At 36.4% G+C, this 15,376-nt stretch overlaps 1 protein-coding gene across 2 annotated transcripts in view; it reads right to left on the bottom strand.

The window, feature by feature from the left end:
• The window catches only part of CENPP (centromere protein P), a 238,686-nt gene extending 223,365 nt beyond the window's left edge, over positions 1 to 15,321 (bottom strand). For both annotated transcript variants that reach the window (XM_061200616.1, XM_061200617.1), the window contains exon 1: positions 15,176 to 15,321. In XM_061200616.1, the coding sequence (XP_061056599.1) occupies positions 15,176 to 15,282 (107 nt within the window). In that variant the 5' untranslated portion in view covers positions 15,283 to 15,321. The remainder of the gene's footprint in view (positions 1 to 15,175) is intronic.
• Between the last annotated feature and the right edge of the window lie 55 nt (positions 15,322 to 15,376).

Here is a 15,376-nt window from a genome sequence, read left to right as displayed (position 1 = left end):
TGAAAGAGACAAATAAGCTTACCTTCAGAACTGGAGCCTGAGTGGCAGGCTTACCATTAAACACACATTCAGGGCCCAATTACAATCCTCTGCAGAGACTGAGGAGGCCAGAGGATGCTACCCTTCATGCTTTCCATCTGACCAGGCCCCAAGTCATCAGTGTCTCCAAGATAGGGGCTTGTGCACCCCAACTGTTGTGAATGCTGTCCAGAGGACACATCCCTTTATAGCCTGGCTCTGGTGGCCAGAGGGCTTACGTTCATGAGTTCGAAAGAAAAGTAACAAACGAAGAAACACTTCTTACCTGGCTATTACCAGGGCTCAGGGCAGAGGGAGCAGTCTTCCCTGAAAGAGGTATATTTGCGTACTTTAAAAGCTCCTCCCTGAGCTTCTTCTTGCCAATCAGCCTGAATCTACCTGCTGACTGAGAACCTCCCCTTTGCAACACTGACAAGTCTTGAGGTACCCTCAACTACTGGGAGCAGCTAAGAATAAATAGGCTGCTTGGACAACACCAAGGTGTGAGAGAAAACCAAGACAGAGTTGAACAATAAAGTTCATCTACTACACGAGGTCACTCTTCCAAGACTGCAAGAGAGGGCTGTTTTATCTAATACATAGAAACCAACACAGAGAGTCAAGAAAATGAAGAAACACAGGAATATGTTCCAAATGAAAGGACAAGATAAAGCCTCAAGAAAAGACCTTAATCAAATGGAGGTAAGTGATTTACCTTATAAGCAGTTCAAAATAATGATCATAAAGATGCTCACAGAGCTCAGGAGAACAATGGACAAACAAAATGAGAATTTCAACAAAGAGAGAGAAACTATAAGAAAATACCAAGTAGGGATCATAGACCTGAAGACTACAATAACTGAACTGAAAAATTCAATAGAGAGGTTCAACATCAGACTAGATGAAGCAGTAAAAAGGATCAGTGAACTTGAAATTATGGCAATATAAGTTATCCAATCAGAGCAGCAAAAAGGAAAAAGAATGAAAAAAAAAGCTAAAATAGCTTAAAAGACTTATGGGGCAACAACAAATGGACCAGCTTTCAAATTATAGGGGTCCTTGAAGGAGAGGAGAGAAAGGGGCAGAAAACTTATTTGAAAAAATAATTGCAGGAAACTTTCCTAACCTGGGGAAAGAAACAGACATCAGATCTAGGAAGCATAGAGAGTACCAAATAAGAGGAACCTAAAGAGACCCAAATAAGAGGAACCTAAAGAGACCCACATCAGACACATTAAAATTAAAATATCAAAAGTTAAAGACAAGGAGAGATTCTTAAAAGCAGCAAGGGAAAAACAACTTGTTATGTACCAGGGAACCCCAAAAGACTATCAGAGTTTTCAGCAGAAACTCTGCAGGCCAGAAGGAAGTGTTATGATATATCCAAAGGCTGACAGACAAAAACTGCCAACCAATAATACCCTACTGGCAGAGTGGTCCTTCAGAATTAAAGCAGAGATAGTTTTCCAGACAACCAAAAGCTAAAGGAGTTCATCATCACCAGATAGGCCTTACAAGAAATGTTAAAAGAACTTCTCTGAAACAAAAGGTCAATAAGTAGAAGCAGGAAACAAGAAAGTATAGTTCTCACTGGTAAAGGTAAATATATAGAAGAATTCAGAATAATCTAATGGTGCAATGGTGGTAGGTTAATCACCTAAAAGCTAATATGAAGGTTGAAAAACAAAAGTAGTAAAAATAACGATAAATACAACAATTTGTTATGGTATACACAATATAACAAGACCTAAATTGTGACATCAAAAACATAAAACATTGGGGGAGGGAGTAAAAATGCAGAGATTTAGAATGTGTTAGAACTTAAGTTATTGTCAACTTAAAACAGACAGTTATAAACATGTTTTATGTAACCCTCATGGTACCCACAGAGCAAAAAGCTACAGTAGACACAAAAAGATAAAAAGGAATCTAAGCATACCACTATAGAAAATCACCGAATCACAAAAGGAGAGAGCTATAGATGAAGAAAGGAGCAATGGAATTACAAAACTTCCAGAAAATAAAATGGCAATAAGCACACACCTATCATAAATTACTTTAAATGCAAATGGACTAAATTCTTCAATCAAAAAGCACAGAGTGGCTAACTAGATTTAAAAACCAACAAAAGACCCATCAGTCTGCTTACAAGATACTCACTTCAGATGTAAGGACATACACACTGAAAGTGAAGGGATGGAAAAAGATATTCCATCCAAATGGAAACTAAAAGAAAGCTAAAGTAGCATATTTATATCAGAAAAAAAAAGGCTTTAAGACAAAGTTGTAATAAGAGACAAAGGTGGTCACTATATAATGATAAAGGAGTTAATCCAACAAGAGGACACACTGGTAAATATTTATACACCCAATATAGGAGCACCTAAATATATAAAACAGTATTAACAGACCTTAAAGAAAGAAATAGACAGCAATACAATAGTAGGGGATTTTAGCACACCACTTACATCAACATGTAGATCATCCAGAGAGAAAATCAACAAAGAAACATTGGTCTTAAATGACACACTTAGACCCTAAGAACTCAACAGACATATACAGAATATTCCACTCAAAAGAAAGACTACACATTCTTCCCAAGCACACAAGGAACATTCTCCAGGATAGGTCATATGTCAAGCCACAAAACAAGTCTTAATAAATTTAAGAAGACTGAAATTATATCAAGCATCTTTTCCAACCACAATATTATACTAGAAATCAATTACAAGAAAACTAGAAAATTCACAAATATATGGAGATTAAACAACATCCTACTAAACATGACTGAATGAGTCAAAAGAAAAATCAAAAGAGAAGTAAAAAAATACCACGAGACAAATGAAAACAGAAATAAAACACACCAAACTATGGGCTGTAGCAAAAGTCATTCTCAGAGGGAAGTACATAGCAATAAAAAGCAGTAACAAAAAATCTCAAATAAAAAACAAATGAAGCCCAAAATTAGTAGAGGGAAATATCAAAGACCAGAGAAGGAAAACAGTGAAGTACAGCCTAAAAAGGTGATAGAAAAGATCAAGGAAACCAAGAGCTGGTTAGTCAAAAAGTAAACAAAATAGACAAAACTTCAGCTAGAATAATCAAAAAAAAAAAAAAAGAGAGAGAGAGAGAGAAGACACAAATAAAATCAAAATGAAAGAAGAGACATTACAACAGACACCACAGAAATACAAAGGAAACCACTCACGTCATAAGAAAGTACGAAAAATTATATGCCAACAAACTGGACAATCCAAAAAAACCAGAAAAACTTCTAGAAACATAGAACAAGACTGAATCATGAAGAAACAGAAAAACTGAACAGACAATTAATAATAAGGAAATTGAATTAGTGTTTAAAATCCTACCTACAAACAAAAGTCCAGGACCAGATGGCTTCACTAGTGAATTCTACCGAATATTTAAAGAAGCAAACCAATCCTTCTCTAACTCTTCCAAAAAACAGAAGAGAGGGAAAACTTACACAATCATTTTATGAGGCCTTTACCCTGAAACCAAACTCAGACATGATCACTACAAGAAAAGAAAATTACAAGGCCAATATCCCTGATGAACATAAACATAAATCCTCAACGAACCATTAGCAAAGCTAATTCAGCAATACGTTAAGCAACATACACCAGGAACAACTGGGATTTAGTCGAGGAATGCAAGAATGGTTCAAATCTGCAAATCAGTGTGATACACCCCATTAACAGAATGAAGGATAAAAACCATGTGATCATCTCAATAGATGGAGAAAAGTGTCTGACAAAATTCAACATCCATTTATGATCAAAACTCTCAACAAAGTGGGTACAGAGGAAATTTACCTCAAAATAATAAAGGCCACATGACAAGTCCACAGCTAACATCATACTGAACAGTGAAAAGCTGAAAGTTTTTCCTCTGAGTTCAGGAACAAGACAAAGGATGCTCACTTTCACCACACTTATTCAACATAGTAATGGAAGTCCTAGCCAGAACAGTTAGACAAGAAAAAGAAATAAAAGGCATTCAAATCAGAAAGGAAGAAGCAACACTGTAACTATTTGCAGGTGACATGATATTATTTAGAGAAAACCCCAAAGACTCTACCATAAAACTGTTAAAACTAGGAAACAAACTAGTGAAGTTGCAGGATACAAAACCAATACAAAAATCTGTTGTGTTTCTATACACTAATAACAAACTATCAGAAAAAGAAAATAAGAAACCAATCCCATTTATAACTGCATCAAAAGGAATAAAATACCTACAAATAAATTTAACAAAGGAGGTAAAAGACCTATACACTGAAAATTATAAGACACTGAAAAAAGAAACTGACAAAATACTAATATTTGAAAAGATATTCCATGCTCATGGATAAGAAGAATATTCTTTAAATGTCCATACTACCCAATGCAATCACCAGATTCAATACAATTTCTAACAAAATTCCAATAGCATTTTTCACAGAAATAGAAAAAAATCCTACTGCTTGTATGGAACCACAAAAGACCTGGAATAGCTAAAGAATTCTTGAGAAAGAACAATCCTGGAGGCATCCTAAGTCTTGATTTCAAACTAGATTACAAAGCTATAGTAACGAAAGCAATATAGTATTGGCATAAAAACAGACACATAGATCAACAGAAGAGAAAAAAGAGCCCAGAAATAAACCCATTCATATATGGTCAATTAATTAATGACAAAGAAGCCGAGAATACACAATGGGGAAAGGACAGTTTCTTCAATAAATGGGTTGGGAAAACTGGACAGCCAGAAGCAAAAGGATAAGGAACCACTATCTTACACAATACACAAAAGTTAACTTAAAATGGATTAAAAACCTGAAACTATAAAAATCCTAGAAGAAAACATAAGCAGTGAGCTCCCTGACATTGGTCCTGTCAATAATTTTTTGGATTTGTCACCAAAAATTTAGGCCAGAAAAGCAAAAATAAACAACAAGTGGAACTACATCAAATTAAAAAGCTTCTAGACAGCAAAGGAAACTATCAACAAAGTGAAAAGGCAACATATGGAATGTAAGAAAATATGTGCAACTCATTTATCCCCTAAGGGGTCATTATCCAAAATGTATAAGGAACTCATACAATTGAATAGCAAAAATCCACATACAATCAAAAATGAGCAAAGGATTTCAACAGACATTTTTCCAAAGACATACAGAAGGCCATGAGGTACATGAAAAGGTGCTCAGCATCATTAATCACCAGGGAAATGCAAATCAAAACCATAAGAAGATATACCCTCACACTTCTTAGAATGGTTATTATCAAAAATGCAAGAAATAACAGGTGTTGGTGAGGATGTGGAGAAATAAGAATACTTCTGCACTGTTGGTGGTAATTTAAATTGGTACAGCCACTACTGAAAACAGTATGGAGGCTCCTCAGAAAGTGAAAAATAGAACTACCGGGGAAATTGACAGTAACACAATAATAGTAGGGGACTTTAACACCCCACTTTCACCAATGGACAGGTCACCCAAAATGAAAATAAATAAGGAAACACAAGCCTTAAATGACACATTAAACAAGAGGGACTTTATTGATATTTATAGGACGTTCCATTCAAAAACAACAGAATACACTTTCTTCTCAAGTGCTCATGGAACATTCTCCAGGATAGATCATATCTTGGGTCAAAAATCAAGCCTTGGTAAATTTAAGAAAATTGAAATCATATCAAGTATCTTTTCCGACCACAACACTATGAAACTAGACATCAATTACAGGAAAAAAACTGTAAAAAATACAAACACATGGAGGCTAAACAATACGCTACTAAAAAACCAAGAGATCACTGAAGAAATAAAAGAGGAAATCAAAAAATACCTAGAAACAAATGACAATGAAAACACAGCGATCCAAAACCTATGGGATGCAGCAAAAGCAGTTCTAAGAGGGAAGTTTACAGAAATACAATCCTACCTCAAGAAACAAGAAAAATATCAAATAAACAACCTAAACTTACACCTAAAGCAATTAGAGAAAGAACAAAAAAAACCCCAAAGTTAGCAGAAGGAAAGAAATCATAAAGATCATATCAGAAATAAATGAAAAAGAAATGAAAGAAACGATAGCAAAGATCAATAAAACTAAAAGCTGTTTCCTTGAGAAGATAAACAAAATTGATAAACCATTAGCCAGACTCATCAAGAAAAAAAGGGAGAAGACTCAAATCAATAGAATTAGAAATGAAAAAGGAGAAGTAACAACTGATACTGCAGAAATACAAAGGATCATGAGGGATTACTACAAGCAACTATATGCCAATAAAATGGACAACCTGGAAGAAATGGACAAATTCTTAGAAAAGCACAACCTTCCGAGACTGAACCAGGAAGAAACAGAAAACATAAAAGGACCAATCACAAGCACTGAAATTGAAACTTTGATTTAAAATCTTCCAACAAACAAAAGCCCAGGACCAGATGGGTTCACAGGTGAATTCTATCAAACATTTAGAGAAGAGCTAACACCTATCCTTCTCAAACTCTTCCAAAATATAGCAGAGGGAGGAACACTCCCAAACTCATTCTACAAGGCTACCATCACCCTGACACCAAAATCAGACAAAGATGTCAGAAAAAAAGAAAATTACAGGCCAATATCTCTGATAAACATAGATGCAAAAATCCTCAACAAAATACTAGCAAACAGAATCCAACAGCATATTAAAAGGATCATACACCATGATCAACTGGGGTTTATCCCAGGAATGCAAGGATTCTTCAGTATATGCAAATCGATCAATGTGATACACCATATTAACAAACTGAAGGATAAAAACCATATGATAGTCTTAATAGATGCAGAAAAAGCTTTTGACAAAATTCACCACCCATTTATGATAAAAACTCTCCAGAAAATAGGCATAGAGGGAACCTACCTCAACATAATAAAGGCCATATACAACAATACCACAGCCAACTTCATTCTCCATGGTGAAAAACTGAAACGATTTAAACTAAGATCAAGAACAAGACAAGGTTGCCCACTCTCACCACTATTATTCAACAGCATTTTGGAAGTTTTAGCCACAGCAATCAGAGAAGAAAAAGAAATAAAAGGAATCCAAATCGGAAAAGAAGAAATAAAACTGTCACTGTTTGCAAATGACATGACACTATACATAGAGAATTCTAAAGATGTTAACAGAAAACTACTAGAGCTAATCAATGAATTTGGCAGAGTAGCAGGATACAAAACTAATGCACAGAAATCTCTTGCATTCCTATACACTAATGATGAAAAATCTGAAAGAGAAATTAAGGAAACACTCCCATTTACCAGTGTAACAAAAAGAATAAAATACCTAGGAATAAACCTACCTAAGGAGACAAAAGACCTGTATGCAGAAAACTAAAAGACACTGATGAAAGTAATTAAAGATGATACAAACAGATGGAGAGGTATACCACGTTCTTGGATTGGAAGAATCAACATTGTGAAAATGATTATACTATCCAAAGCAATCTACAGATTCAGTGCAATCCCTATCAAACTACCAATGGCATTTTTCACAGAACTAGAATAAAAAATTTCACAATTTGTATGGAAACACAAAAGACCCCGAATAGCCAAAACAATTTTGAAAAAGAAAAACGGAGCTGGAGGAATCAGGCTCCCTGACTTCAGAATATACTACAAAGCTACAGTAATTAAGACAGTATGGTACTGGCACAAAAACAGAAATATAGATCAATGGAACAGGATAGAAAGCCCAGAGATAAACCCACCCACATATGGTCACCTTATCTTTGATAAAGGAGGCAAGCATATACAGTGGAGAAAAGACACCCTCTTCAATAAGGGGGGCTGGGAAAACTGGACAGGTACATGTAAAAGAATGAAATTAGAACACTTCCTAACACCATACACAAAAATACACTCAAAATGGATTAAAGACCTAAATGTAAGGCCAGACACTATCAAACTCCTAGAGGAAAACATAGGCAGAACATGCTATGACATAAATCACAGCAAGATCCTTTTTGACCCACCTCCTAGAGGAATGGAAATAAAAACAAAAATAAACAAATGGGACCTAATGAAACTTCAAAGCTTTTGCACAGCAAAGGAAACCATCAAAAAGATGAAAAGACAACCCTCAGAATGAGAGAAAATATTTGCAAACGAAGCAACTGACAAAGGATTAATCTCCAAAATATACAAGCAGCTCATGCAGCTCAATATTAATAAAACAAACAACCCAATCTAAAAATGGGCAGAAGACCTAAATAGACATTTCTCCAAATAATATATACGGATTGCCAACAAACACATGAAAAGATGCTCAATATCACTAATCATTAGAGAAATGCAACTCAAAACTACAATGAGGTATCACCTCACACCGGTAAGAATGGCCATCATCAAAAAATCTACAAACAATAAATGCTGGAGAGGATGTGGAGAAAAGGGAACCCTCTTGCACTGTTGGTGGGAATATAAATTGGTACAGCCACTATGGAGAACAGTACGGAGGTTCCTTAAAAAACTAAAAATAGAACTACCATATGACCCAGCAATCCCGCTACTGGGCATATACCCTGAGAAAACCATAATTCAAAAAGAGTCATGTTCCACAATGTTCACTGCAGCACTATTTACAATAGCCAGGACATGGAAGCAACCTAAGTGTCCATCGACAGATGAATGGATAAAGAAGATGTGGCACATATATACAATGGAATATTACTCAGCCATAAAAAGAAACAAAATTGTTATTTGTCGTGAGGTGGGTGGACCTAGAGTCTGTCATACAAAGTGAAGTAAGTCAGAAAGAGAAAAACAAATACCATATGCTAACACATATATATGGAATCTAAAATAAAAAATGGTTCTGATGAACCTAGGGGCAGGACAGGAATAAAGACACAGACGTAGAAAATGGACTTGAGGATACGGGGAGGGAGAAGGGTAAGCTGGGACGAAGTGAGAGAGTGGCATGGACATATATACACTACCAAATGTAAAATAGCTAGTGGGAAGCAGCTGCATAGCACAGGGAGATCAGCTGGCTGCTTTGCAACCACCTAGAGGTGTGGGATAAGGAGGGTGGTAGGGAGATGCAAGAGGGAGGGGACATGGGGATATACATATGCATATAGCTGATTCACTTTGTTATACAGCAGAAACTAACACAACATTGTAAAGCAATTATACTTCAATAAAGATGTTTAAAAAAATTACAACAAAAAAAAGAATAGAACTACCATATGATCAGCAATTGTACTGCCGTGTATTTATCCGAAGGAAACAAAAACACTAACTCGAAAAGATATATGCACCCCAATGTTCACTGCAGCATTATTTATGATAGCCAAGACATGGAAACAAAGTGTCCATTGATCGTTAAATGGATAAAGAAAATGTGGCCTGTATATACATGGAATATTACTCAGCCATAAAATGAATGAAATCTTGCCATTTGCAACAACATGGATGGACCTTGAGGGCATTATGCTAAGTGAAGTCGGACAGAGCAGGACAAATACTGTATGATCTCACTTATATGTGGAATCTAAGAAACACCAAAAAGAACAAGTTCATAGATATAGAGAATAGACTGGTGGTTGTCAGGGGCAAGGGGGTGAGGGGGCGGTAAGGGAAATGGGTGAGGGTGGGGTGGTCAAAAGGTACAAACTTCCATTTATGAAATAAATAAGTCATGGGGATCTAATGTACAGCATGGTGACTATAGTTAATAATACTGTATTGCATATTTGAAAGTTGCTAAGAGAGTAAATCTTCAAAGTTCTCATCACAAACAATTTTTGTAACTATGAATGGTGATGAATCTTAAGAATTTCTTGTGATCATTTTTTTTTATATATACAAATGTGAAATCATTATGTTGTACACCTGAAAGTAAAGTAATGTTATATGTCAATTACAGCTCAGTAGAAAACAAAATAACAGTTGGAGACTTCAATCCCCCACTTACAATGATGTATAGAAGGACCAGACAGATTAATAAGTGACAGAAAATTTAAACACCACAGTACACCAATTAGGTCTAACAGACATATATAGAACACCCTACATGACAAGAGAATACAAATTATTTTCAAGTGCAGCTGGGACATTTTCCAGGATAGATCATATACTGGGCAAATAATTGAGTCTCAATGGATTTTAAAAGACAGGTATTCTACAAAGTATTTTCTCCAACCACAACGAGCTGAAGTTAGAAATCAGTAACAGAAGGAAAACTGAAAAATTCACAAAATTGTGAAATTAAGCAACACACTTTTAAATAACCAATAATAAAGAAGAAATCCCAAGGGAAATGAAAATATATTTTCATTCGTCTTTAAGACCAATGAAAATGAAAACACAACATATCAAAACTTAGGAGACATAGCAAACATAGCACTAAGGACATTTTATAGCTATAAACACTTAAGTTAAAAAAACAAGAAAGATGTCTAATGAACAACCTAATGGTAAAACTTAAGAAACTAGAAAAAGAAGAATGAATTAAACCCAAAGCTAGCAGAAGGAAGGAAATGATAAAGATTAGAACAGAGATCAGTGAAATAAACATTAAGAAATAGAGAAAAATCAATGAAACTAAAAATTAGCTCTTTGAAATAAAATCTGAAAAGAATTTTCACTTTTACAAAAAAAAGGTGAAAAGTGAAAATAGCGTTTGGGGTTTGTTTTGCAGCGGGACATCACAGAGGCAACATGCACCCTGAGCAGTGAGAGTGGCACCACCAAGCTCCTACCCCAGAAACTACACTCAGCATCTCAGCATCAAAACTGCCAAAGCTTTGAACTGTGTCTGTGAGCATTTGTGCTGTATCTTGATTTATTTTGTGCATCCGTTAGCAAAATGTGTCCTGGGGTAACTGCTTCTTTGCTTTACACCATTTTGACTTACAAAAGGTTTCACTGGAATGCTTTATTTTCGGATAGTGGGGGGGAAACTGTATTTGAAAATTTCATAATAAAAACCACGCAAAAAAACTAGGAACAGAAAGAAATTATCTCACCATAATAAAAACCATATATGGACAACCCACTGCAAACATCATACTCCATGGTGAAAGACTGAAAGCTTTTCCTGTAAGATTAGGAACAAGGTAAAGATGCAGCTTTCACCACTTCAATTCAACATAGTACTGAAAATTCTAGGTAGAGCAGTTAGGCAAGAAGAAGAAATAAAAGGCATCTAAATTGGAAAGGAAGAAGTAAAATTATCTCTGTTTGCAGACGGTATGATCTTAAATGTAAGAAATCCTAAAGATGCTACAAAAAAACTGTTAGAACTAATAAATGTATTCAGCAAAGTAACAGGATAACAAGTCATCACATAAAAATTAGATGCATTTCTATACAACAATAAACAATCTGAAAAGGAAATTACAAAAACAATTCCATTTACAATACCATCAAAAAAGAATATAATACACAGCAATAAACTTAATCAAGAAGGTAAAAGACTTGTACAATGAAAACTACAAAGCATCACTGAAAGAAATTAAAGAAGATATAAATAAATGGAAACACATCTCATGTTCATGGATTAGGAGGTAATGTTATTAAAATGTCAATATTACCCAAAGCAATCTACAGGTTCAATGCAATCCCTATCAAGATCCCAATGAGGTTTTTTATTTTAAAAATAGAAAATGCCATCCCTAAGATTCATACGGAACCTCAAGGGATTCCCAATAGCAAAACAATCTTGAAAAAGAACAAAACTGAAGGATTCATATTGCCTGATTTCAAAACTTATCTCAAAGATACAGTAATCAAAACTGTAGTACTGGCATAAAAACAGACATACAGATGAACGTAATAGAATACGTAGAGAAGCCAGAAATAAACTTTCACATATATGGTCAAATGATTTTTGACTAGCATGCCAATACCATTCAAATTGTGCTGGGAAAACTGGATATCCACATGCAAAATAATGAAATTGGACCATTACCTAACATATACAAAAACTAACTCGAATTGGATCAAAGGTGTAAACATAAGACCTAAAACAATAAAACTCTCGGAAGAAAACGTAAGACAGAGCTTCACGATATTGGATTTGGCAATTATTTCATGGATATATTCAATACCAAAGGCACAGGTAACAAAAGAAAAGATAGACAAATTGGACTTCATGAAAAAAATTTTAAAATGTACATCAAAAAACACTATCGGGCTTCCCTGGTAGCGCAGTGCTTGAGAATCTGCCTGCCAATGCAGGGGACGTGGGTTCGAGCCCTAGTCTGGGAAGATCCCACATGCCGCGGAGCAACTCGGCCCATGAGCCACAATTACTGAGCCTGCGCGTCTGGAGCCTGTGCTCGGCAACGAGAGGCCGCGATAGTGAGAGGCCCGCGCACCGCGATGAAGAGTGGCCCCTGCTTGCCACAACTAGAGAAAGCCCTCGCACAGAAACGAAGACCCAACACAGCCATACATACATACATACATACATAAATAAAAAGAATGTAAGCAGACAAGAATATCATTAAAAAAAAATAATAAAAAATAAATTAATTAATTTAAAAAACACTATCAACAGAGTAAAAAGGCAACTCACAGAATGGGAGAAAATATTTGTTAATCGTATATCTGATAAAGGATCAATATCCAAAATATATAGAGAAACTCCTAAAACTCCACAACAAAAACCCAAACAACCTGATTCAAAAATGGGCAAAGGATTTAAATAAACATTTCTCCAAAGAAGATACACAAATGGCCAATAACTACAGGAAAAGATATTCAACATCACCTATCATTAGGTAAATGCAAGACAAAACTACAGTGAGGTACCACCTCATACCCATTAGGATGGCTACTATCAAAAAAGAGATAACAACAAGTGTTGATGTAGATGTGGAGAATCTGGAAAACTTGTGGACTGTTAGTGGGAACGTAAAATGGTAGAACCACTGTGGGAACCAGTGTGGTGGTTCCTCAGAAAATTAAAAATAGAATTAACATATGATCCAGCAACTCCACTTCTTGGTATATATCCAAAGAATTGAAAGCAGGGTCACAAAGAGATATTTGTTCACCCATGTTCATACCAGTATTATTCACAATAGCTAAAACATGGAAGCAAACGAACTATTTATTGACAGATGAATGGATAAGTAAAATGTGGTATATACATACAAGAAAATATTACTCAGCCTGAAAAAGAAAGGAAATTCTGCTATATGCTACAATATGGATGAAACTTAAGGATATTATGCTGAAAGAAATAAGCCAGTCACAAAAAGATAAATATGTATAATTCCATTTATATGAAGCAATAGAGAAGTCAAATTCGATGGAGACAGAAAATAGAATGGTGGCTGTCAGGGGCTAAGGGGAGTTGGGAAATGGGAAGTTATTATTTAACGGGTATGGAGTTTTAGTTTTACAAGATGCAAAGAGTTATGGAAAGGGATGGCGGTAATAGTTGCACAATATTATGAACATTATACTACTGATATGAACACTGAAAAATGGTTAAGATGATACATTTATATGTATTTTACTGGAACTGAAAAAAAAAAAAAAAAAGCTTGGTACACAGGTCCTAAACTTCCTTCTCCATCATAGTGAAAAGAAACGTTATATTAAATCCAAACACCTTGGACTCTTCCGACTTTCTCAACTTGATCATTGAGGAGACTCAGATTACATGGATAGTCTACATACTATCCTGAGGTAAAAATGACATACTGTGGCCAGTAAAGAAATCATCTTTCATCATGGTGCTTCCTCAGACTTTCTGAAGTGCATAAAATCATCAACGGTCTAGTTAAAAAGCAGATTCCGACTCAGTAGGTCAGGGTTGGGCTGAAATCTGTATTTCTGTTCAACCCAAGTGATGCTAAAGCTTCCAATCTGTGGAGCACCCCTGGAGTAGCAAGCATTCTGATACATTTACACCCTCACTTGCAGAGGAACATACTTGTTCCCTGTTCACCTACTTCCCTCTCCTCTTCCCTCTTACTAGTTACAGCTTCCTCTACCTTCATGATCCCTTCCAACATGCATGCAAACATTTTCTTTAGAACTCCTCCTTCCCAATTTCAACCAACTCTTGTCCAGTTAGTTCAGGAAAATCTTATTCTCTCTGCATCTATGTCAAATTAGAATTGACTAAAAAATGAAGACAGTTTCTGCTTTTCAAGCAGCTTGCAAGCTTGAGACAATAGGTACATAATTAACTGTCATGGACCCCCTTCTCTCCTTCTCCAGTTAAGCAAAGTGCCTGGGCTTTGAAGTTTGATTTTTGGGTTCCAATCCAGCTCTAACACTTACCTTCTCTGAGACTTCAGGAAAGCAACTTAATTTCTCTGAGCCTCAGTTTCCTAACTCTAAAACGGGGTTAACAACAGCACCTAACTCAGAGGATTGTCGTAGGTATTAAAAAGAGATGATGTACGTAAAGACGTTTGCATTTCTCAGTCTAGCACTTAGTAAGTAATCGACAGACCATGGCTATTGGTAGTAACAAAGACGTTATGATGCCACCGCTCTATGGTAGACGGCACTCTTCAGTTATTTCTATCTATTAGTGCATATGGTTCTGTTCGCCTTTAAACAGGGAGTTCCCCCACTTCCTTTACAGGGATGCTTCCCCTCCTGCAGTATATGACAATCACCTTCGCAGCTTTTGCCAAATTCTCCTATAGACTACATTGCCTAGTCTTCTTTATATCAACTTACTCTTTTACCTAAATTATTTCTCAAAGGAAATTTCGTATCACTACCGTAAGCGAAAAATCAGTATCACTTGCCACAGTTAGGTGACTCATAAAAACAAATCCCATGAAACCAGAGTTTTTAAATTCCAACTAGATACTGCTGCCCACTAAAGGCAAGATTGCTAAGGAGATAAGCAAGACTTTCACCTTGATAGTTACTAGCAAGAGAACACCTTGAAATGAAATGAAATGAAACACCTTAAATGAAAACACCTTCCCCATGACTGTGATTAAATCAGTTAATATATGGTAATACGTTTACAACGGGGTCCACGCGTGTACTCATCACTCTCAGCCCTGTTGGAACAGATAACGAGTTCCCGCCCACGTCTGGTGCTCGGGAAAAGTCTGTGGGGAGGTCCGGGGCGCCCGGAGTAGAGATCTTCACCCTTCCCACTGGGCCTGAGGAAGGCCACGTACCGAACTCGGGAGGTGTCTTCCCCGGGCGCCGGCGGCTCCACGCACGCCCGCCTCAAAGCGGTGATCTCGGCTTCCAAAGCGCGGGCCTCAGCCCGCTGAGAATCCATAGGGCCGCGCTGACGGGAAGCTGCCTGATAGGCGCGCCACGTCCTGTTCTTCAAGCCTCGCGCGCTGCTGGCGTGAACCATCCCGGAACTCGGC

The sequence above is a fragment of the Eubalaena glacialis genome, chromosome 9, assembly GCF_028564815.1.
Source record: "Eubalaena glacialis isolate mEubGla1 chromosome 9, mEubGla1.1.hap2.+ XY, whole genome shotgun sequence".
NCBI classification, from domain to species: Eukaryota; Metazoa; Chordata; class Mammalia; order Artiodactyla; family Balaenidae; genus Eubalaena; species Eubalaena glacialis.
This window is presented reverse-complemented; position numbering and strand designations above follow the sequence as displayed.